The sequence below is a fragment of the Apodemus sylvaticus genome, chromosome 10, assembly GCF_947179515.1.
Source record: "Apodemus sylvaticus chromosome 10, mApoSyl1.1, whole genome shotgun sequence".
In the NCBI taxonomy this organism is placed as follows: domain Eukaryota; kingdom Metazoa; phylum Chordata; class Mammalia; order Rodentia; family Muridae; genus Apodemus; species Apodemus sylvaticus.
In genome coordinates, this window is record NC_067481.1 from 45,230,230 (window position 1) to 45,253,490 (window position 23,261).

Here is a 23,261-nt window from a genome sequence, read left to right on the forward strand (position 1 = left end):
TGCTGTTGAGCATCTCAGCTCCACGGTGCTGAGGCTGGAGCTGCGCTTTGTTCCGGGCACCGGCGTCTCTCTCCCGCGTCCGGTCCTGCGTCTCTCTTCCTGCATCCCCTTCCTAAGCCGCTGAGTCCTCGAGCTGCCCTTCTTCTGCTGCTTCTAAACTTGCGGTCCAGCGCCCTTACCAGGTCCTGGTTTTTTGCTTTCTCCTCCCAAGGCCGGGGTCGCTCCGCCAGGCCCCGCCCCTCCAGGCCTGGCATGTCCCCTGCTGCCCAGCGCCCATGGTCCTGACGCTGCTCTTCTCCGCCTACAAACTGTGCCGCTTCTTCACCATGTCAGGCCCACGGCCAGGCGCCGATCGGCTGACAGTGCCGGGACCGGATCGGAGTGGCGGCGCCAGTCCATGGTGGGCTGCGGGCGGTCGCGGGTCTCGCGAAGTGTCGCCCGGGGTGGGCACCGAGGTTCAAGGCGCCCTGGAGCGTTCGCTGCCGGAGCTGCAGCAGGCGCTGTCCGAACTGAAACAGGCAAGCGCGGCGCGGGCTGTTGGCGCGGGCCTCGCTGAGGTCTTCCAGCTGGTAGAGGAAGCCTGGCTGCTGCCGGCCGTGGGCCGCGAGGTGGCCCAGGGTCTATGCGATGCTATACGTCTGGACGGTGGCCTCGACTTGCTGCTGCGGCTGCTTCAGGCACCGGAGCTAGAGACCCGTGTGCAGGCCGCGCGCTTGCTGGAGCAGATCCTGGTGGCTGAGAACCGGTGAGGGAGAGCGCCATGAGGTGTGGGGCGGCCAGGGCAGTGGAGGTGGTTGGACATGGCATCCCATTGCTGATTTCGCCCTAAGCCCATAGTTATCCCCTGCATCTGGGTGTCTTTCTTTCTGTGTTACATTCTCACCAGGCTAGTCATGACCTCATTCTGCAGCGTCTGATCAGGAACAAAGTTTTTTGTTGTTATTGTTGTTTTTCCTGGGATGAAATAGTGGGGGGCAGAGGACACTGAGGTATCTTCCCTTCCTCTGTATATGGGAACAGACTATGTTTGACTGCTTCTCCTTTGCCTACCCCCTGTGACCTTCCTTGAACTATTATGAAGCCTTTGGAGGGCTCACTTTCCCGGTCTTCTGGTGCTGGAGCAAAACAGGCTGTCACACTCCTATTCTCGCCGAAATCTCAGACTCTCAGCTCAGAATTTTTAGAAGAGTCACTTTCAGCACGCAGTTCTCACACGTATCGCAGGGTGTTTTCTCTGTTATTTTCGATCACCTTTGTGGAAATTACACAACTGTCAAAAATGCACAAACAGCTCGACCCAAGGTAGGGGTCTGCTTTCTTAATCCCTCTCATCCGACATAGGCCATGAGTATGGAGAACTGGAAAAGGGAGTGGGTGCTCGCTGAGTGTGTTGGAGCCCAGTTTGGCTGGTGTGGGCTTGGTATGTGGGTCAGGAAGCTAGAACTGGTGGTACCTGTGGAAAGTGGGTGCAGGAAGCGTGATGCAAACATACCGATATGTTTTCAAGAATGAAAATGACTATCCTCACTTATTGACAGCTCTGAGAGAGTAATCTCTATCTAGTGTACAAGTCCCCAAACAGATGGGGAGGCCTTTTCAGGACCAAGGACAGGGACAAGTCCCGCTCTCCCTCCTGTTCCTCTCCAGAAACCTGGGAGATCTGTCCGGACAAGACAGGAAGGGAGAGAAGCGGGGAACACACGGGGGGGGGGGGGGGAAACGTGTGTTCCTCCTCCAGCAGTCAGCCTCCGCGATGCCTCTTTTTGCCATCCCATTCTGGCAGTTCTGGGCTGCCCCAGGGTGCGGCTGCAGCCACTGCCCAGAATCCTAGCTCACTGTCTCTCACCCCTGAACTGTCAACAGTGTAGGGCTCTTTAACTCTGGTCCCATAATACCCAGTGAGGGCACCGCCTAGCCAGCAGCCCTCTAAAATCGCAGGCCACCCTGCCAGGGGAACAGAATGAATATAGGGAACATATCTTTGAGAAAGATAAATGGTTTCCCCTAGAATATTGAATGAATAATGGAGGAGACTATTTTTAATATAAAGAAAGAAAACTGTTATACATAAATTCAAAACTTGCAAAAGTGTACAAAAAATGGTATAATGATAAAAGTTCTCAACATATCCTCTCCTGTGGAGGAAAACCATTGAACAAGCTTTTTGTATCTCCTTTCAGAGAGAGACGGGGCATATACAAGAATTTGCACACATAAATACACACATAAATATATGTGTATATATTTGAATATATATGAAAAATTATATAGATATTCTTACTTGACAGCTGGGATTTGAAACTAGGCCTGTGAACCTCCAAAGATTATGGCTATTTCATTAGACCCACAATCTCAGAGAACAGAATTGGGAAGAGAATTTACAGTTTTCCACAACTATCCACAGTTTTAACTTCAGGAAAGTGTCTGGACATAGGAAAAGATGAGGCCTGGAGCTAAGACTTAGAGGTCAGAATAAGGTTCCAGCTATGAACTGATGTTCCAGAGTAAGCCCTTCACTTCCCTCAGCTTAGTCCTCTGAAAATGTGTTAGGTGAGATGGCTTTAGTTTTTTTACATGTATGAATATGTTCCCTACGTGTATATCAGTGTACCATGTATGCGCAGTACCCATAGAGGTAAGAAGAGGATGTTAGAACACATGGAACTGAAGTTATAGAGGATCGTGAGCAAACATGTGGGGTCTGAACATTAAAACCAGGTCCTCTGGAAGAGCAGCCAGTGTTCTTAATCCCAGAACCAACTCTCCAGTCCTGAGATGATTTCTTGTCTACATTCTAACCCAGATAGCCTAGGAGTTTAACTAGTCCAAAGTTAAGATGCAGGATTTTGAATTCAGAAAGTCTGTGACCTTGGACATGCCATGACTTCTCTCTGACCTTAGCTCTCCTCCTTGGTAAAAGGAGTGCCTGAGTTCCGGAATCCAGGGTGAATAGATAGTTCAGACCCCTTTATCCATTTGCAGGTTGGCTATAGAGAGGCTGAGTGATGAGGTCAGCAAAATTTTGCTGAACTAGCAGCATGCCCAGGACTTGGCCAGACTATGCATTGTACACAAAGGTACCGGCACTGTGGTTACTGTGGCATCCACAGAGCAAGAATTCTGTTGCTAAAAAAAAAAAAAAAAAGCTGGGTGGTGGTGCATGCCTGTAATCCCAGCACTCTGGGAGGCAGAGGCAGGCAGATTTCTGAGTTCAAGGCCAGCCTGGTCTACAGAGTGAGTTCCAGGACAGCCAGGGCTATACAGAGAAACCCTGTCTCGAAAAAACCAAATCCAAAAAAAAAAAACAAACAAACAAAAAAAAAAAAACAGAAAAAACAGAAAAGGAATTCTGTTGCTCTGTTGCTGGGTAAGTCAGTCATGGAAGTAACCTGACTAGGGAAAGTCATCATTTGTTGAATTAGATAAGACGGGGAATCTGGAATATGACAGCTTCTTGCTACTCTGCTGGCCTTCAGGATCTGCCTCCGGCATATTCTTCCCACAGCAGCCAGTTTCTTTTCTTTTCTTTTTTTAATATTTATTTATTTATTTATTTATTTATTTATTTATTTATTTATTTATTTAGTGTAATTATACTGTAGCTGTCTTCAGACACACCAGAAGGGGGCGTTAGATCTCATTACAGATGGTTGTGAGCCACCATGTGGTTGCTGGGATTTGAACTCAGGACCTTTAGAAGAGCAGTCAGTGCTCTTAACCACTGAGCCATCTCTCCAGCCCCCAGCAGCCAGTTTCTTAAAGCCTAAACCAGAACCAAATACTCCCTTCCCAAATCTCTTTGTGGCTTCCTGTTTGTTCCAAAGATAAAAGTACAGCTACCCCGAGGGAGCTGAGAAGACAGTCGGGGCTTATTTCTCCCCACTCTTTCTTTGGACCCTCTGCTATAGTGTGACTCGCTCCCCAGGGGACCAGCTCCCTGAAAGCTGCAAGCCCGTGCACGCACTTGTGTCTGCAATGGAAGATCCCCTCTCCAGGCTCATGTCCAACCATCCTTCTGACCTAATCCCCAAGCAACCATCAAATGTGTTTCATGTATCTGTGAGAGATCTTTGCTTCTTCTTCTTCTTCTTCTTCTTCTTCTTCTTCTTCTTCTTCTTCTTCTTCTTCTTCTTCTTCTTCTTCTTCTTTTTCTTCTTTTTCTTCTTCCTCTTCCTCCTCCTCCTCTTTTTTTGTGATGCTAGAGATTGGAATTGTCATTGACCTTCATCCCCAGCCTGTCTGTCTGTGTCTGTCTGTCTGTCTGTGTATTTGAAACAAGGACTCTATAAATTGCTTAAACCAGACTACAATTCACTATGTAGCCCATGTCTTGAGCTTTCAATTTTCAACTTTGTTTGTTTGCTTGTTTGCTTATGGGAGTTGTTTTGTTTTGTTTTAGACAGGATTTCTATGTGTAGCTTTGACTGTCCTGGAACTCACTCTGTAGACCTGGCTGGTCTGGAACTCAAGAGATCTACCTACTTTTACCTCTGAGGTGCTGGGATTAAAGGCCTGTGCTACCACTTCCAGAGTAGTTTTCAATTTCTTGAGGAGCTGAGATTATAGCTTTGTGTTACTGTGACCAGCTTGGTAAAACCTTCAGACTTGTTTTGAGTGCAGGTGTTCTTAATTTACATAACTAATGATATATTATACAGTAAATTTTTGTTTATTTTTCCAACTGTATGTTATAGTCATAAGATAATTCATGTTACATACTGATGCAAAGCCAGACCAGTCTACCTAGTGAGTTTTAGGACAGCCAGGGCTACACAGAGAACCCCTGTCTCAAAAAAAACCAAAACCAAGCCAGGCAGTAGTGTCGTACACCTGTAATCCCAGCACTCTGGGAGGCAGAGGCAGGCAGATTTCTGAGTTCAAGGCCAGCCTGGTCTACAGAGTGAGTTCCAGGACAGCCAGGGCTATATCGGCTCCATCATTTGTTATAGTAAATGGCACCTGTCCAATTACCCCTGGAAGTGATATGAATGGCTCCAACTTCCTTCTTCATAAACAGCACTGTGTTAAGCACCTTTGTGTTATGCCCTCAATTGGACTCTTTTTAGAAGGGATCGCCTGCCCTCCAGAGTGACTGACCCAGTGGGCACCCCTCCCACAATGCTTCAGGACTTTCATAACCCTCCACCCCTCTGTTAGCTCACCTGCTAGGCAATGTTTATTCTGACTACCAGCCTCTGTCTATTAGAAGATTAGAGTGTCTCCTTCTGTTTGCTAATAGTTTAGACTTTCTCCTTTATATTGTCTCAGACTCTGTCCATTTTCTATTGAATTTGATACATTTGGTTGGTTTGAATATTTACTTACACATACTCTGGCATTAGTAAACCCCTTCCTGATTTTCTCTTTTTCCTTGTTGATGTTAGACACTGTGTTTATCTCTGTCTGGCCTCTTTCTCTTCCTCAAACAGGGACACACACACACACACACACACACACACACACAGGTCTTCTCTTAACTATTTGCAGGCAGGTTTCTCAATGTTATTTCCCAGATAAAAATCTCCTTAGACACGTCCCTCCTCCATGACCTCATCCAGTGTGCCAGCATGGCACCTTACTGCCCTGAACAGAGCATTCACTGGCTGCTTGCTCATTGCTGGCCTTATTTGCTAGGGCTGAGTAAGATACAGTCAGGCTTAATCACTCTTTATCATCAGCCTCTCTAGTGTCAACTTGGGCACACAGTAGGTCCTCAAAAACCATCGACTGAATGAATGAAAGAGCACACACCAGTCATGGAATGTGAAGGTGGGAATCATTCAAAGGCAAGGTTAAGAGTGACACACTTCTAGTAATACGTCGAATGACAAATTCACATTTGCTGGTTCTATGTGACAACTCTGTCCCAAGCACTTTTTATGGATTATATATTTTTAATTAATTAATTATTTATTTTATGTATATGAGTACACTGTAGCTGTACAGATGGTTGTGAGCCTTCATGTGGGTGCTGGAAACTGAATTTAGGACCTCTGCCCACTCTAGTCAACCCGCTCGCTCCAGTTAACCTTGCTCGCTCAGGCTCAAAGATTTATTTATTACTATAAATAAGTACACTGCAGCTGTCTTCAGACACACCAGAAGAGGGCGTCAGATCTCATTATGGATGTTTGTGAGCCACCATGTGGTTGCTGGGATTTGAACTCAGGACCTTCAGAAGAGCAGCCAGTGCTCTTAACCACTGAGCCATCTCTGCAGCCCCCTAGATTATCTTTTTAAAGGTTTATTTTCATCTGTGGGTGTATGTGCCTCTGTGTTCAGGTGCACTCCAAGACCAGAAGAGAGCAAAGGTTCCTGGGACTGGAGTTACAGGCAGTTGTGAGCCATGTGTCCTGATGTGGATGCTGGGAGCTGAGCTCTGGTCCTCTTTCCAAGAGCAGCACACACTGAACGGCTGAGCATCTCTCCAGCCTCTTCATGGGATATTGTGCTAGCTCTGTAATCTGAACATTGTAATAATTCTGAATATTGTAATACTTTTATAAGATAGGTATTATTTTCCCATTCATGAGATGAGGAGATTGAAGTCAAGAAATGAGGTGACCTATGTTTGCAATTAGAAAGCAGAAGAGGAGCCAGGCGGTGGTGGCGCACACCTGTAATCCCAGCACTTGGGAGGCAGAGGCAGGTGGATTTCTGAGTTTGAGGCCAGCCTGGTCTACAGAGTGAGTTCCAGGACAGCCAAAGCTACACAGAGAAACCCTGTCTCGGAAAAAAAAAACAAAAACAAAAAAAAAACAAAACAAAAACAAAACAAAAACAACAAAAAAAAAAAAGGCGGAAGAGGCTCTTTCCGCCATCTTGGCATCTGTGGAGGCCTGCTGGGAACAGGACTTCTAAAAGCAAGTCTGTCTGGAAGGCTGTGGTGCAAGGCCATTTTTAATGGCTATAAGCAAGGTCTCCGGAACCAAAGAGAGCACACGGCTCTGCTTAAAATTGAAGGTGTTTATGCTTAAGATGAAACTTTTGCTAAACTACTTAGGCAAGAGATGTGCTTATGTATATAAAGAAAAAAAAATACAGTGACTCCAGGAGGCAAACAAAACAAAACCAGAGTGATCTGGGGGAAAGCAACTTGGGCCCACGGAAACAGTGGTATAGTTCGCGCCAAATTCCGAAGCAACATACCTACAAAGGCCATTGGACACAAAATCCATGTAATGCTGTACCCATCCCGGATTTAAACTAATAGAGAGTAAATAAAAGTACATTTGTGCTCTTGGGAAAAAAAAAAGAAAGAAAAGAAAAGGCAGTAGAGGGTTTGGAGAGATGGCTCAGCAGTTAAGAGCACCGTCTGCTCTTCCAGAGGTCCTGAGTTCAAATCCCACCAACTACAGATGGTGGCTCACAACCATCTGTAATGGGATCTGATGCTCTCTTCTGGTGTGTCTGGAGACATTGACAGTGTACTCACAAATATTAAATAAATCTTGAGAGAGAGAGAGAGAGAGGAAGGAAGGAAGGAAGAGAAAGAAAGAAAGAAAGAAAGAAAGAAAGAAAGAAAGAAAGAAAGAAAGAAAGAAAGAAAGAAAGAAAGAAAGAAAGAAAGAAAAAGCAGAAGAGAGGGCCCCAGGAAGGTGCAGGAATCGGCCGTAGAGTTAAACGCATCCAACCATGTTTGGAGAGAGGGTAGAGGGAGTGGTAGCTGTGGCCAGGTTAGTGCTTCCTGATAATCAAGGAGACAGAAGTCAGGATCAGAACAGAAAGGGTAATAATACTGTCCGCCATGTCTTTTATGACACTCGTGAGGCCCAGAGATCCAACCAGGTCTCCTTGAGAAAGCCAACCTCCGGGGACAGCAGCCACACGACGTTCTCCTTCTGTCTCTCGGCAGGGACCGGGTAGCGCGCATCGGCTTAGGTGTGATCTTGAACCTGGCGAAGGAGCGCGAGCCTGTGGAGCTGGCACGGAGCGTGGCGGGCATCTTGGAGCATATGTTCAAGCACTCGGAGGAGACATGCCAGCGGCTGGTGGCGGCGGGAGGCCTGGACGCGGTGCTGTACTGGTGCCGCCGCACAGACCCGGCGCTACTGCGCCACTGCGCGCTGGCGCTGGCGAACTGCGCGCTGCACGGGGGCCAGACCGTGCAGCGGTGCATGGTGGAGAAGCGCGCCGCCGAGTGGCTCTTCCCGCTCGCTTTCTCCAAGGAGGATGAGCTGCTGCGGCTGCACGCCTGCCTGGCGGTGGCGGTGTTGGCTACCAACAAGGAGGTGGAACGCGAGGTCGAGCACTCCGGCACGTTGGCACTCGTCGAGCCACTCGTGGCGTCGCTGGATCCCGGCCGCTTCGCCCGCTGCCTGGTGGATGCCAGTGACACAAGCCAGGGTCGTGGACCAGACGACCTGCAGAGCCTGGTGCTGTTGCTCGATTCGTCGCGTTTGGAGGCTCAGTGCATAGGGGCATTCTATCTGTGCACGGAGGCTGCCATCAAGAGCCTACAGGGAAAGACCAAGGTATTGGTGTTAGAGAAGGGAAACAGGGATTAGAGAGAGTCTCTCAGAGGAAGCGATCTGCAACGGGGATTTGGAGTACTTGTAAGAATAAAGTGAAGCACACCCAGGGGTGGGGCGTATGTCTACAGAGGCAGGCAGACCTCTGCGACTTTGAGGTTACCTGATCTACATACTGAGTTCCAGGCCAGCTGAGGCTTTAAAATAAAAAGTTATAAGAAATTAGGTGGGGCAGGCAGAAGATAGAGCGACCAGTCATTTTGGCCTTGAAGATAAGATTCAAAGTTGTACTTGGCCTTTGGGAACAAGAGGAAGATACTGGGAGGGTTTTTTGTTTTTGTTTTTGATTTATTCATATATTATATGTAAGTACACTGTAGCTATCTTCAGACACTCAGGAAGAGGGAGATCTTGTTACGAATGGTTGTGGTTGCTGGGATTTGAACTCAGGACCTTGAGAAGAGCAGCCAGTGCTCTTAACCACTGAGCCATCTCTCCAGTCCTAGTACTGGAAGGTTTTTAAGTAGGAGATTCCCAATTTCTTGTTGTTGTTGTTGTTGTTGTTTGTTGTTTTGTTTTGTTTTTCAAGACAAGGTTTCTCTGTGTAGCTTTGGCTCTCCTAGAACTCACTCTGTAGATCAGGCTGACCTCAAACTCATCGATCTGTCTGTGTCTGTCCCCCAAGTGCTGGGACTAAAGGCTTGTACCACCACAGGCCTGCAGCTCCTGTGTGTGTGTGTATACACATGTGGGGCCCCGCTGCCACCTTGCCGTCATATTGAGAACTACAGACTTTATCCTAGGGCTTAGAAGTTGGAGGTCCTGAGTTTCAGGAGGGTAAATATATGGCAAAGGTGGGGAAGGGTGTGGGAGGGGTGACTTAATGATGAAGGCTAGGGCAGTTGGTGGGTCTTCAGTGAGAATAGGTAAGATGTTTGGTGGCAGCTGGGGAGCTGGGAACCTCAAGCGCCCTTATCCTTCTTCGTTTCTCAGGTGTTCAGTGACATCGGCGCCATTCAGAGCCTCAAACGCCTGGTTTCTTACTCTACAAATGGCACTACGTCGGCGCTGGCCAAGCGCGCGCTGCGCCTATTGGGCGAGGAGGTGCCAAGGCGCATCCTGCCCTGCGTGGCCAGCTGGAAGGAGGCTGAGGTCCAGACCTGGCTGCAGCAGATCGGCTTCTCCCAGTACTGCGAGAACTTTCGGGTAGAGCTGCGGGCAGCCACCTCTTCCTATACTGAAAGGGCTCATCCCCGAGGGTCGCGGGTCGCGCAGCCTTTGGGGGTGTCCTGAGCACAGGCGTCCGGGTGCCCTATAGGCCTCACGCCAGCTGTGCCAAGGTGGCCATTTTGGGGATGGGAAACCCAAGTTCAGCCACCTTCGGGGTCCCTCAGCCTTCACTACTACCTCCTGTTCCTTCCCCTCAAATCTTGGGGTGGAGGGGAGAGCCTTCCTCACACCTACCCCTCCCCCCAGGATCAGCAGGTAGATGGTGACCTGCTTCTGCGACTCACAGATGAAGAACTCCAGACAGACCTAGGCATGAAATCAAGCATCACCCGCAAGAGGTAAGGAGCCCCCAGCCAGTCTAATCCAGCTGGGTTTTATGTAGCCCGTTCATCCTTAGCACCCTTAGCATCAGAACTGCATAGTCTTTTACTTCCTGGGCAGGTTCTTCAGGGAGCTCACGGAGCTCAAGACCTTCGCCAGCTATGCTACCTGCGACCGCAGCAATCTAGCGGACTGGCTGGGCAGCCTGGATCCTCGCTTCCGTCAGTACACCTATGGCCTGGTCAGCTGCGGCCTGGACCGCTCCCTGCTGCACCGAGTGTCAGAGCAGCAGCTCCTGGAGGACTGTGGCATCCGCCTGGGGGTGCATCGCACACGCATCCTCTCTGCAGCCAGAGGTAAGTGAGCACACCTGGGAAACCCACTCCAGTTCCAATCCTGAAAGGGAGGGGAGGACCAAGCTGGAGACGCAGCTTCCCCTGAAGAGTGAGCATCTGCTGGGTTAGACCGGGCTCTGGGGATGTAAAGATGAGTCTGCTCCCTTTTGTCCATAAGGAGTCCTTCACCGGAGATGGGCTCCAGAATAGGAGTAAGGAGGTATATATACAATCAGCAGGTGGCGCCGTAGGAAGCACTCCCAGGACTCCTGTGGAGCCCAGAGGAATCATTGCCTGTCTTGATCACACAGGTTCAGACTTGGAGAGGGGTTGTCCAGGCTTTGAGGGATCTGTGAGGAGGGAGAACAGGAAGGACAGCCAGGCAGGGGCAGCTCGAGCAAATGTAAGGACGGGTAGGATAGGACATGGGTGCTATTGGTGGGGCATTTGTGGTTTGTGGGAGGGGATGAGGGGGCTGGGATTATCCTAGTATCCAACAGCTCACAAAGTCTGAGTTCTGGTGGGATGTCCCAGCAGAGCCTAGGGCAGCATCTTTTTCTTACCGACTTATTTTCACTGGACAATTTACTCTTTAGCACTTATGGGTCAGTAACTATATATCCCAGGTATCGCAGTCATTTTTTAAAAGATTTATTTATCTATTTATTTATTTATTATATGTAAGTACCCTGTAGCTGTCTTCTGACCCACCAGAAGAGGGCAGCAGATCTCATTACAGATTACTGTGAGCCACCATGTGGTTGCTGGGATTTGAACTCAGGACCTCCAGAAGATCAGTCAATGCTCTTAACCACTGAGCCATCTCTCCAGCCCTCAGTCATGCTTTTTAAAAGATTGATTTTTATTTTATGTGCATGAGCGTGTGTATGCATGTATACCTTATGAGCTTCTGGTGCCTATAGAAACCAGAAGAGGGCATCAGAACCCCTGGAACTGGAATTGCAAATGATTGTGAGTCACCATATGAGTGCTGGGAACTGGATCTGGGTCTTATAGAGAGCAGCCAATGTTCTTAACTTCTGAGTCATTTCTCAAGACTTTGTAGTAAGCTTTTAACATATAATCTCATCACTGAGTGTGAGGTGTGCGTCTGTAACCCAGCACCTGGGAGGTGGAGGCATTGTTGAAACTTCGAGGTGAATTTAGTATTGGTATGGAATCCAAGTCTATCCAGGGCTATGTAAACTGATCCTGTCTCAAAAAACAAAACAAAACAAAACAAATAACCAAAAAGAACTACTTTTTTCCTCCCCCTACCTGTTTGATTTTGTTTGTTTGTTTGTTTGCTTATTTAAGACAGGATTTCTTTGTGTCTTTCCTGGTACTCAATTTGTTGACCAGGCTGGCCGCAAACTCACAGAAATCCTCCTGCCTCTACCCCCTGAATGCTGGGACTTAAACATGGCAGTGTCCAGCTCGAGGTATTTTGAAAAGCTTGTAAGCGAACATTTCCGTAATAGGTTTTAATTTTAGAGCTAATAAAATGAAAAGAAAATAATCTGAATACATCTCCCAAGGTTATAAAAGCCATTAAACACCAACTGGGATTTGAGCCTTTTTTTTTTTTTTGCATCCTAAACAGACAAATATGTGTGGGTGTTAATTATGGATATTATTAGAAGATGAGTCCATTTCATTTTATCTATCCACTAGGCGAGAACATACTAAGCACCTCTGTGGCGCCAGGGACTGTTTCTCTGCTTTAAGGAAAGTCACAGCTTCTGTAATTCCAGGATTCCTCTTGGTGCTATTCTTTCTTTGCTTTGTTTTCATTCATTTTTGAGGCAGAATCTCTCCCCATAGCTTTGGAGTAGGCAGGCCTTGCATTTCCGAGATCCACCTACCTCTGCCTCCTGAGTGCCGGGCTCAAAGGCATGCGCCACCACAGCCTGCTATTTCATTTTGTTATTTTGTATGTGTATAGTTCCTTAGTATGTCTGCATGTGTGTTCATGCATGTGGAGTCCAAAGGTCAATGTTGGGGTGTCTTCTTCCTCTATTGCTGGTCACTGTGTTTGTTTGTTTGTTTGTTTGTTTGTTTTGAGACAGCCCCGCTGACCTGAAATTCACTAAACAGATCAAGGCTGGCCTCAAACTCACAGAGACCTTGCCTGCCGCCCAGTGCTGGGCTGCAGTGTGGGCCACCGCAACTTTGATTTTTTTTTTTTTTTGAGGCAGGGTCTCACTGAATTCAAAGTTCACCTGGCTAAGCTAGGTGACAGTTGGCTCTGGAGATCCCCCTTTCTCCACCCTCTTCCCTTCTTTAGTGCCAGGTCACGGGCGTGAGCACCACGCAGACTGTACGTGCTTCTTGCTTGTCGTCTTTTGTTGTGTATGCGTGTCACTGCCTTGCACGTGAGAAACAAGTGGGTGCGCCTCCGTTGAGCTGAGTTTCCTAGCCCTGCGGGGGGGGGGTGTTGGTTTTTATTGTTTGTTTGTTTGTTTGTTTTTTCGAGACAGGGTTTCTCTGTGTAGCCCTGGCTGTCCTGGAACTCACTCTGTAGACCAGACTGGCCTCAAACTCAGAAATCCACCTGCCTCTGCCTCCCAAATGCTGGGATTAAAGTCATGCACCACCACGCCCGGCCTCGAAAAAGGGTATTCTGTAGTTCAATCTAGTCTTAAACTTGCTGTGCAGCTGAGACTAACCTTGAACTTGTGAACTTCCTGCCGCCACCTCCCAGTGCCGGGATGACATGCTGCTGTGCCTATTCTGTAGCTTTTCCCCTTCATGGTGACGTGAAGCACAGCTACACTTTCACTTTCATCACAGAGTTCAGAAAACTAGATCTTTGTGACTCGGGCTTTTTATGGGACGCTTCTGCTTAGCCGCAGACTAATGTAGCTGCTCTGGCACCCGGTCAAGTAGGCGAGGCCAGGCTAGGATATCTAGGGGGTGTAATCAATGCACGGCCCCTTGCAGCAGTTTAAAGTCACCGTGGGTGTCTCATGACACTCCTATAAACTGCGGAGTACTAACATTTAACCGACTAAAATGCTAGGCAGCCGGGCAGTGGTGGGGTATGCCTTTAATCCCAGCACTTGGGAGGCAAAGGCAGGCAGATTGCCGAGTTCGGGGCCAGCCTGGTCTACAGAGTAAGTTCCAGGACAGCCAGGGCTACACAGAGAAGCCTGTCTCGAAAACCCAAAACCAAAACCAAAGCCAAAAAAAAAAAAAAAAAAAAAAAAAAAAAAAAAAAAAGCAGGAGCTGAGGCAGATGCCTGGGTTTCCAGGAGGAAGGACGGGGGACAGGCTTGAAGAAGACTCAGTTTGGCGTGCTTGAGGGCAACTAGCACTAAGCTAGTCTGCAGTTCAGAAGGAAGGTAAGGCTAGAGATTCATGTAGTGTCCCTAAAGTTCAGATCCTCCCACCCAGGGCGTGCGCTGAGAGGTAGCAACCCTTTCTGAAGCAAGTCACTGTTGCCCAGACTTGCCTGAGAAGTTTTAGGAGCCAGGGACCAAATCTCCAAGATGATGGACCCTGGGATAAGTAGTGGGGCAGGGCCACCTCACCTCAATGTCTCTTTCCTTGGCTCCAGAAATGCTCCATTCTCCGCTGCCCTGTACTGGAGGCAAACCCAGTGGAGACACCCCAGATGTCTTTATCAGCTACCGGAGGAACTCGGGTTCCCAGCTAGCCAGGTGAGAAGGGGCGGGCGGGTGGCTGGGGTTCGGGACCAGGCCAAAGTGTTGACCCTGTCCCCTGCAGCCTCCTGAAGGTGCACCTGCAGCTGCATGGCTTCAGCGTCTTCATCGACGTGGAGAAGCTGGAAGCCGGCAAATTCGAGGACAAACTCATCCAGAGCGTCATGGCGGCTCGAAATTTTGTGCTGGTGCTGTCTGCCGGGGCGCTGGATAAGTGCATGCAGGACCATGACTGTAAGGACTGGGTGCACAAGGTACGTGCTGGCTGGGGCCGCTGTGCTGGAGCACCCCAGGAAGGCGGGGCGCTGTGCTGGAGCACCCCGGGAAGGCGGGGGCGCTGTGCTGGAGCACCCCAGGAAGGCGGGGCGCTGGGCTGCAGCACCCCAGGAAGGCGCGAGGCTTTCCCTCATCCCTTGTAGTCCGCGATCAGTCCCAGACCGTCGCTCCGCCCACCTGGGGCAGGAGCGTGGCTCGCTCTGGGGTAGGCCTTTAGCTACCCAGGCTCTCACACCTCACTTTCTCATCTACAGACTAGGAATGAGTGACCTGTCTCATCCATTTATAGCATTGTACAGTGAGATCAGGGAGGGACAAAAATGCATGGAAAAAATAACACTTGGGCCGGAGGAGGTGGTACACACCTTCGATCCCAGCACTGGAGAGGCAGAAATGGAGCTCTGAGTTTGAAGCCAGCTTGAGCTATACAGTGAGGCCCTGTCTCAATAAAATAAAATTAAAATTAAAAACTGGGGAAAAAAAAACCCTACTGTAAAGTATGCCCATGATGACTCATGAGAGCACCAAGCCAGGCCTGAGATGATCAGGGCAAGCTTCCTGGAGGAGGCAGAACTTGAGAAATGTACTAAGAATGCTAGTCAGGGACTGGAGGGATGACTTGGTGGCTAAAGGCACATGCTGCTCTTACAGAGGACTGGAGTTCCAAACACCTACGTCAGGCTGTGCACAGCCTCCTATAACTTCCTCTCTAGGGGATCCTACTCCATCTTCTGGCCTCTGAAGGTACCTGCAAATATCCATACACAGACATATACATACAGATGTTGTTGTTGTTGTTGTTGTTGTTGTTGTTGTTTTTAAAAAAAGGTGTCAGACTCGATGACCTGAGTTTAGGCTGAAGGTCGGAGGTCAGCACGCTTGCAGTGTGGGAATCAGACAGGCTGCGGTTTGAAATCTGTCTGACGTTAAAGCCCGTGCTCCTCCCCAGGACCTGGATCTTGTTCCCTGACAGAGCTGAGAGTGTTAGGGATGCAGCTGACCTGAGGGATAGTCGAGAGAACTCCGCATCCAGGGGAGTCATGTTGGGGGCTTGAGACTGACCCTGGTGGACGTATCTACACCAAAGACGTGGGCAAGCATTGCGGACGGACGTGGGGCTGGGAGGGCTCTGTTTGTGCTCGGGCTGGTTGGTTTTGCTCCCTGTGGAGAGCTAATTATTACACGCTCACCAGGATCCCACTTGCTAGGTGAGAGCTATGGAGCCAGTGCACAGGGGAGACCTGTGACAAGAGCTGGCTCAGGGGGAAGGCTCTGGTGGTCAAGCCTGCCAGTCCAAGTCTGAGTCCTGGGTCTTCCGTGGTGCAAGGAGAGAACTGGCATTTGTACAATTACCTTCAGACCTCCATACATGTGCTGTTGCAGGTATGCACATGTACTCTCACACACACACAGATATAAATGTAATTCTTGGGGTTTTTTTCCCCTCAAGTAATGACAGGGTTTTTCTTTGTCTGCTCTAGCCCATTTTAGCTCCCAAATAGAGACCTAATAAATTGATTAAGCCACTGCAGGGATTACACTGGACTCTCTATTCTAACCCGCTCTGCCTGGCTACCTCCCAGCCACTTGGTCTTTTACCTGTATCTGAGCCTCACCCTGGCTCGCTCTGGTCCATGCGTGTCCTCATGGCTGCTCCCTCACTGAGACCTCATGGTCCATCCTCCTGCTCCTTCTCCTCGTCAATCTCTTTTCTTCCCCTCTCTCTTTTTGCCTGGGATCCCTACCACCCCTCACTGGGACTGGAAGTCCCGCCCTATTCTCTTCTGCCCAGCCACAGGCTGAATGAGCTCTTTATTAACCAATCAGAGGTGATGTTTCCACATCTTTGTAATGGGAGATGCTCCAAATATCATGACAGTGCCAACATCTGGACTGCAGCCAGATCCCTGGGCACAGCGATCAGCATCAAAAGACACAGTGCACAATACCATCTGCCAACACACACACACACATACACACACACATACCACACACACACCACATACACACACACACACACACACCACACACACATACAGACCATATACACACACACACACACACACCACACACACACACACCACACACACACACACACCACACACACACACACACACACACACCACACATACAGACATACACACACACACACACACACACACACACACACACACACAAATGTTGGAAAGAAGTGCTATGTAGGTGAGGTAAAACCTGCATGCAACACCCTAGGAGGCAGAGAGTCCATGCTAGGTGTGGTAGGTTCTTGGTTTGTTACTGTGATAACATCCTGACAGAAGCAAGTTAAAAACAGGGTGCATTTTAGTCTGCAGGTGAGTATCCTGCTTTGTCGTAGCGGGAAGGCACGGCGGGAGGAGCTTGAGGCAGTGGGTCACATTCTGTATGCAGTCAGGAGGCAGAGCACAGTTGATTCTGCTTCTTGTCAACCTCCTCCTTTTTGTGCAGTCTGGGATTGAAGCTTAGAGAATGGTGCCACCCACTTTTAGGAGGAATCTACCTGCCTCAGTTATCCCACTGTGATGGTTTGTGTATGCTTAGCCCAGGGAGTGGCACTATGAAAAGGTGTGGCCTTGTTGGAGTAGGTGTGTCCGCTGTGGAATTGGGCTTTAATACCCTAGTCCTAGCTGCCTGGAAGCCAGTCTTCTGCTAGCAACCTTCAGATGAAGACATAGCACTCTCAGTTCTGCCTGCACCGTGCCTGCCTGGATGCTGCCATGCTCCCACCTTGATGATAATGGACTGAACCTGTGAAGCTGTCAGCCAGCCCCAGTTAAATGTTATCTTTGTAAGAGTTGCCTTAGTCATGGTGTCTGCTAACAGCAGGAAAACCGTAAGTAAGACACCAACCGAGATAATCCCTCACCATAGGCATGACTAGGGTTAACCTTATCTAGATAGTCCAACACTGATGTGCCCAGAGGCTTGTCTCCTAGATAACGCTAGATCCAGTCAAGTTGAAAACCAATTTTAGCCACTGTACAAGGGGAGGGCTAGGGCAGTAAGGGTGAGGCTAAACATAGAGTGGCATGCAGATTGGCAGTGGGAAAGGGGGCTGTGAAAGAGGTGCTGAATCTGGAGCCTGGCTTCTGAGGGACACATGAACCAGGTAGATGTCTCCCAGGAATGTGACTGAAGATGCTAAGTAGGTGACAGGCAACCTTCTGGGGTGATGGAAATTGTCTATGAGTGTCTGGCCAGTTCAGACCTGCTGTGCTTGTGCCATATCCCTGGAGCCTAACACTGTGCATAGAACTAAGGAGACTTTAGAAGAGTTAATGGGATAAATGAACCAATGAGTAAACAGAGGAGGTGTGATTCTGATATGCCTCTGCTAGACCGGCTTAGTAGCCAAGCTTTCTATCACTGAGCTATGTCGTGACTCTATCTCTTTATCGACCAAGCTGTAAGCCTGGACAGTGACCAATTGTATTGTCTCTGGTTCTGTGTAACTCTGGGTGGAACTAATATCCAAAACTCCCCCCAGTAAGTGGCAGAGGACTCTCTGGGACTCACTAAAGAGCTTCGCAGAGGCGACAGGGCTTGGATGACACGGGCTGGGATGGACTCAGACTCTGAAGGCATTTATCTGGAGCCCTCTGGGGCTGCATATTTGAGAGATGTGGGGAAAAGCACCTCCCACTCTTTGGCATTTCTTCCTGTTACCTGTAAGATGACAAGGCTCCAGGAGACCAGTCTGGGTGAAGAGAACTACATGCATTCTCTTCCCAGGCTCCAGAACTGGGCTTGGTGAGGAAGGAGCATCCAGGCAAGCGGTAGGCATGGCTTGCTCCCTGGATTTTGTCCCGAAAACTCGTCATCCTTTTTGGTTGTTTGCAGTGCCTAATTGTCTCTGGTTTTCATACTCCCTTCCCAGAAGCCACATTTAATGGCTAATCAATATACAAACCCACAAGTGAACTGCACTTTAAAAAGTCCTGTCCCTGAGGTTCCCTCGGAAAACAAAACCCATTCGGTAAGTGCTTACCGTGTCAACATTCACAGTGAGGGGTGTCCCCAGAAGAACAGCCTGTGGGGCAACATCGCCCTTTGCACTTTACAGAGAAGGAGCCCATTATTTCCTTTAAAAATTTTTTTTAATTATTTTTCTTTTTTTGGACAAAGGGTATGCTGTGCATAGCCCAGGCTAGCCCCTAATCACAATCTTCCTCACCTTGGTCTTCTCTTGTTCTAAGTTACAGTCCTGAGCTGCCACACCCCACTGAACTGCTCCTTAAATATACACAGTTTTTAAGTGCTAAATCCCACTCTAATCGCTGGCTGTGGAATGTGGCCATTATTCCACACAGCAATCGGTAAGATCATTAACTGTCATTAACCCTGTTCTACATGCTAGAAAACAGACTTTGAAAGCCCATTATTTTTATCTTAGGTCACAGAGCCTGTGTCAGAGGTTCTGCATTTTCCTTACTCTTCTCTAGGTTGTAACCAAATACTGGACAAAAAGAAACTTGAGGGAGGCAAGGTTTATTGTGGCTCATGATGCCGGGGCTACATCTGTCATGGCTGCGAAAGCACTGGGGTGAGAGATCAGCTCCAGTCAGTAGCAGGAGGAACGGGCTAGCTCCCATCCCTGCATGGGGGGAGGGGAGTAGGGAGGTTGCCATTCAACTGGCTTTCTCCTCCCCTGCCCTTATATTCAGTCTAGGACCCCAGCCTTCCGTTAGTCCTTCAGTTAGTCCCACCGCAAACGTCCTCACACATACCCAAGAGTGTGTGACTCCCCAGTGGCCTAGTTTAGTCTGTTTATCTCTGTGTTGTCTCTGTGTGTCTCTGTGTGTGTGTCTCTGTGTGTGTGTCTCGGTGTGTGTGTCTGTGTGTGTGTCTCTGTATCTCCGTAGGCATATCTCTGTGTCTGTGTATGTGTCTCTGTGTGTGTGTGTGTCTCTGTGTGCATCTCTGTGTGGCTGAGCACAGGCACCATAGCATGATGAGGAAGCTGGGAACAACCCACCAAGAATCACTTCTTCCACTGTGAAAGGACTGAGCTCCTCAGGCTGGCAAGCTCTGTGGCAAAGGGACTGAACTCAGGGTGACAAGCTCTGTGGCAAACATACTTTTACCAGCTGAGGCATCTCGCTGCTGGCCCTCTGAGTATTTTTTAACCCAATAAAGCCAACGATCAAAATTAAGTATCCATAATCAATGTGAACTTGGATCTTTTTTTCAGAATGCAGCCCCCAACTGCTGTGTTCATTTGCCTGTCCAGCCAGTGTTTAAGAAGGTCTGGCTATAGCCGGGTGGTGGTGGCGCACGCCTTTAATCCCAACACTTGGGAGGCAGAGGCAGGCAGATTTCTGAGTTCGAGGCCAGCCTGGTCTACAGAGTGAGTGCCAGGACAGCCAGGGCTATACAGAGAAACCCTGTCTTGAAAAAAAAACAAAAAACAAAACAAAAAGGTCTGGCTATGAGCAGGGCTTTGTGAGAGATGATAGGAAATATGAAAAGCAGGCATAACCCCTGCCCTGAATCATGATCACCCCTGCATTAGTTGAAGTTTGTAACAGTTCCATGAGCAGCAGAGCCTGTGGGAATTTGCATAGGAGATCTGACAGATCTGACAGAGATGTGAAGGTGGGTCTCTTTGGGAAGGACTGATGAGCTCAGACCAAAACCATGGTTGGATATAGGCGAGGGAGCAAGGAACCATGTTCTAAGCAGAGTACACAGTATGTGCAAAGGTCCTGTGCAGGGAGAGAGACAGAAAATGGAAGGAGCTGCAAGCTTTGACTTGGAGAACAGTGCAGGGGTAGAGTTTGAGAGGGGGCTGTGGCTGACTGTACAGGGCCTTGTGGGCCACACCATGTCAAATCCAGAAATGATCAAATCCAGAAATGAGATGTCAGATTTTTCACACAATGGTCCCTGAGGCACACTGACAAGTCTAGTGTACTGGTGACTCAGGCCAGGGAGAGACTGTGATGGATTGCCTGGCCCATAGGGAGTGGCACTAATAGATGTTGTGGCCTTGTTGGAGTAGGTGTGGCATTGTTGGAGAAAATGTGTCACTGTGGGGGGCAACTTTCAGGTCTCATATGCTAAAGGTGTGCCCAATGTGGCACAGTCTCCTGCTGCTGGTTGATCTGGTTGTAGAGTTCTCAGCTCCTTCTCTGGTCTGCATGCACACCTCCATGTTTCCCACCAAAAGGATAATGGACTAAAAGCAAACCCCAATCAAATGTTCTTTTTATTTGTTTGTTTTGTTTTGGTTTTTTTGGATTTGGTTTTTTTCGAGACAGGGTTTCTCTGTGTAGCCCTGGCTGTCCTGGAACTCACTCTGTAGACCAGGCTGGCCTCGAACTCAGAAATCTGCCTGCCTCTGCCTCCCAGAGTGCTAGGATTACAGGCAGGCGCCACCCCCGCCCGGCTCGAATGTTCTTTTTAAAATAAGAGTTGCTGTGGTCATGGTGTCTCTTCACAGCAACAGAAATCCTAACTAAAACAGAGACCTTGTATTAACAGGGGTGGTGGTTGCATCTGTTATTGTTTCCTATCTGTTGCTGGTACATATGTCCTATGCCGAAATGCAATTAGGAAAGGGGAAGGCTGTACTTGTGTACTGGTCCACATCAGGGGAAACCGAGGTGGGAACGGAAACACAGACCGTGGAGGAATGCTGCTTATGGCCTGCAGTCCTATACCACCCAGGACCACCTGCCCAGGAGCAGCACTGCCTCCAGTGGCCTGAGCCTTTCCAGATCAATCATTAGTCAAGAAAATGCCCTGCAGACTTGCCTATAGCCAATCTGACAGACACATTTTCTTAGTTAGGTTTCCTTTTCCTGGATGACTCTAACTTGTGTCAAGTTAACAAAAAAAACAACAACAACAACAACAACAAAAAAACCTAATTGGCTCTTGGCAACTTGATATAGTAGCATATCACTATTAAATCATAGCTTTTCTTGTTTATCTCCAAGATCTTTTTTTTTTTAAATCAATGTCACAATATAAAATACATTCCAAGCTGGGCGGTGGTGGCGCACGCCTGTAATCCCAGCACTCTGGGAGGCAGAGGCAGGTGGATTTCTGAGTTCGAGGCCAGCCTGGTCTACAGAGTGAGTTCCAGGACAGCCAGGGCTATACAGAGAAACCCTGTCTCGAAAAACAAATCCAACCCCCCCCCCCCAAAAAAAAACAAAAACAAAAAAAACCCCAAACAACAACAAAACCCCAATACATTCTAACCTTCAAAATCCCACTGCCAAAAAAAAAAAAAAAATCAAAACTTAAAGACCAATCTCTTTGGAAACATCCAATGTCTCTTTAGAGCCCTCAACCTAGGACTCCTGTAAAATAAGATACAAGTTTTATGTTCTTTTTCTAAGAGGGAAGAATCTTCACAACCAAATCCAAAGCAAAATCAAAAAACCCTACAGTGTAAATAGCTCAGTGTTCATGATTTTCTGGCTCCAGATGGTTTGAGCAGCTTCCCTTCTCTGGCTGTCTCCCTTCCCCACCCCCACACTAAACAGACAGATAGACAGACAAACAAACAAACAAACCCGTCCCCGCTATGGTCTAAGGAAGGGAGGCACAGTGGTAGAACTCTGATGCTCTCTGGCTCCATCCACCTCCTGCCTCACTGGAAGCTCTAAAGACCTCACTGCTGAGGGAAGGGATCTTGTGGAGGCTTTAGATGGTGTGACTGATGAGATTGTGGCCACTGGGACTGAACTAATTCTGCAGCCCCTCCTAACAAGTAGATGGGCCTCCAAAGTCCTCAGCTCCGGGCTGTGGTTGGCCTCTCTGGTGCCCAACACCCATGAGAAATTCTCTAGGCCACTTCTCCCTGTCCAACCTTTGGCTAGGCTCATTGCAACAGTAAGAGTACACTCAGGGGACTCCAGTAGTTTTAGGCGCTCTGGCCTGCCTGTCCTAGGACAAAGACTAAAGGTTTATATTGTGTGAAAGCTGAGAGAACTCAGGGTAAATCCTCAAACCAGCACCTTGCCCCCACTCAGCCCCAGGCTAAGGGTCCTCTCATATCTGCCTGGCCCCAGGGCCGCTGTGTGTGGGTGAGGGTCTTGAGTTAATCAGATCTCCACCGTGTGACAAAACACCCAAGAACATCAGAGGAAGGTTTGCTTTGGCCCACGGTCTCTGAGCTTTTTGTCATGGTCATGGTCACTGGCCCTGTTGCCTTGAGTCCTGATGTGAAGCAGGGCATTCATGGTGGCATGGCCGAGAGGTAGAGCAGGAAGGGCAGGGTTCTGCCGTACCTTTCCAGGGATGACCCTCTTCACACACACACACACACACACACACACACACACACACACACAGACACACACACACACAAACACGCACACACGCATGCACGCACGCACGCACGCACGCACGCACGCACGCCCGCCCATTTATCCAATTAGTTCCCTCTTCCTGAAGTCTCCTCTATTTCCCAATAACACTGAGGACAGAGCATCCAAGGCGTGGGCTTTTGCAGGGCTTATTCAAGATAAAACACAAACAGACAAACAGTTTCTCTTTCTTCTTTCTCCAGGAGATTGTGACTGCTTTAAGCTGTGGCAAGAACATTGTGCCCATCATCGATGGCTTTGAGTGGCCTGAGCCTCAGGCGCTGCCTGAAGATATGCAGGCCGTGCTCACCTTCAACGGCATCCAGTAAGCCTCCTGCTCTAGGGAGCTAAGGAGGAAGTGGTGTGTGTATGTGTGTGTGTGTGTGTGTGTGTATCTGTGGTGTATGTGTATGTGGTGTGTGTGTGGTGAATGTGTGTGTGGTGGGGGAATACATGTGTGTGTGGTATGTATGTGGAGGGTGTATGTGTGGTGTTAGTGTGTGTGGTATATGTGTGTAGTATATGTGTGGCATATGTATATGTCATGGGGGGGGTGCATGTATGTGTTGTGGGGGCTGTATGGTGTGTGTGTGTGTGTGTGTGTGTATGTGTGACTCAGAGCAC

General features: G+C 48.7%; 1 protein-coding gene and 1 pseudogene across 1 annotated transcript in view; both read left to right on the forward strand.

Annotated features, from left to right (window-relative positions):
- The window catches only part of Sarm1 (sterile alpha and TIR motif containing 1), a 25,955-nt gene continuing 2,694 nt past the window's right edge, over positions 1-23,261 (forward strand). Inside the window, exons 1-8 of the mRNA XM_052195710.1 lie at positions 1-745; positions 7,856-8,474; positions 9,465-9,677; positions 9,948-10,039; positions 10,143-10,378; positions 13,917-14,019; positions 14,087-14,276; positions 22,841-22,962. Coding sequence (XP_052051670.1) covers positions 276-745; positions 7,856-8,474; positions 9,465-9,677; positions 9,948-10,039; positions 10,143-10,378; positions 13,917-14,019; positions 14,087-14,276; positions 22,841-22,962 — 2,045 coding nt within the window. The 5' untranslated portion in view covers positions 1-275. The remainder of the gene's footprint in view (positions 746-7,855; positions 8,475-9,464; positions 9,678-9,947; positions 10,040-10,142; positions 10,379-13,916; positions 14,020-14,086; positions 14,277-22,840; positions 22,963-23,261) is intronic.
- On the forward strand, positions 1,345-7,205 carry LOC127693411 (60S ribosomal protein L35a-like; annotated as a pseudogene).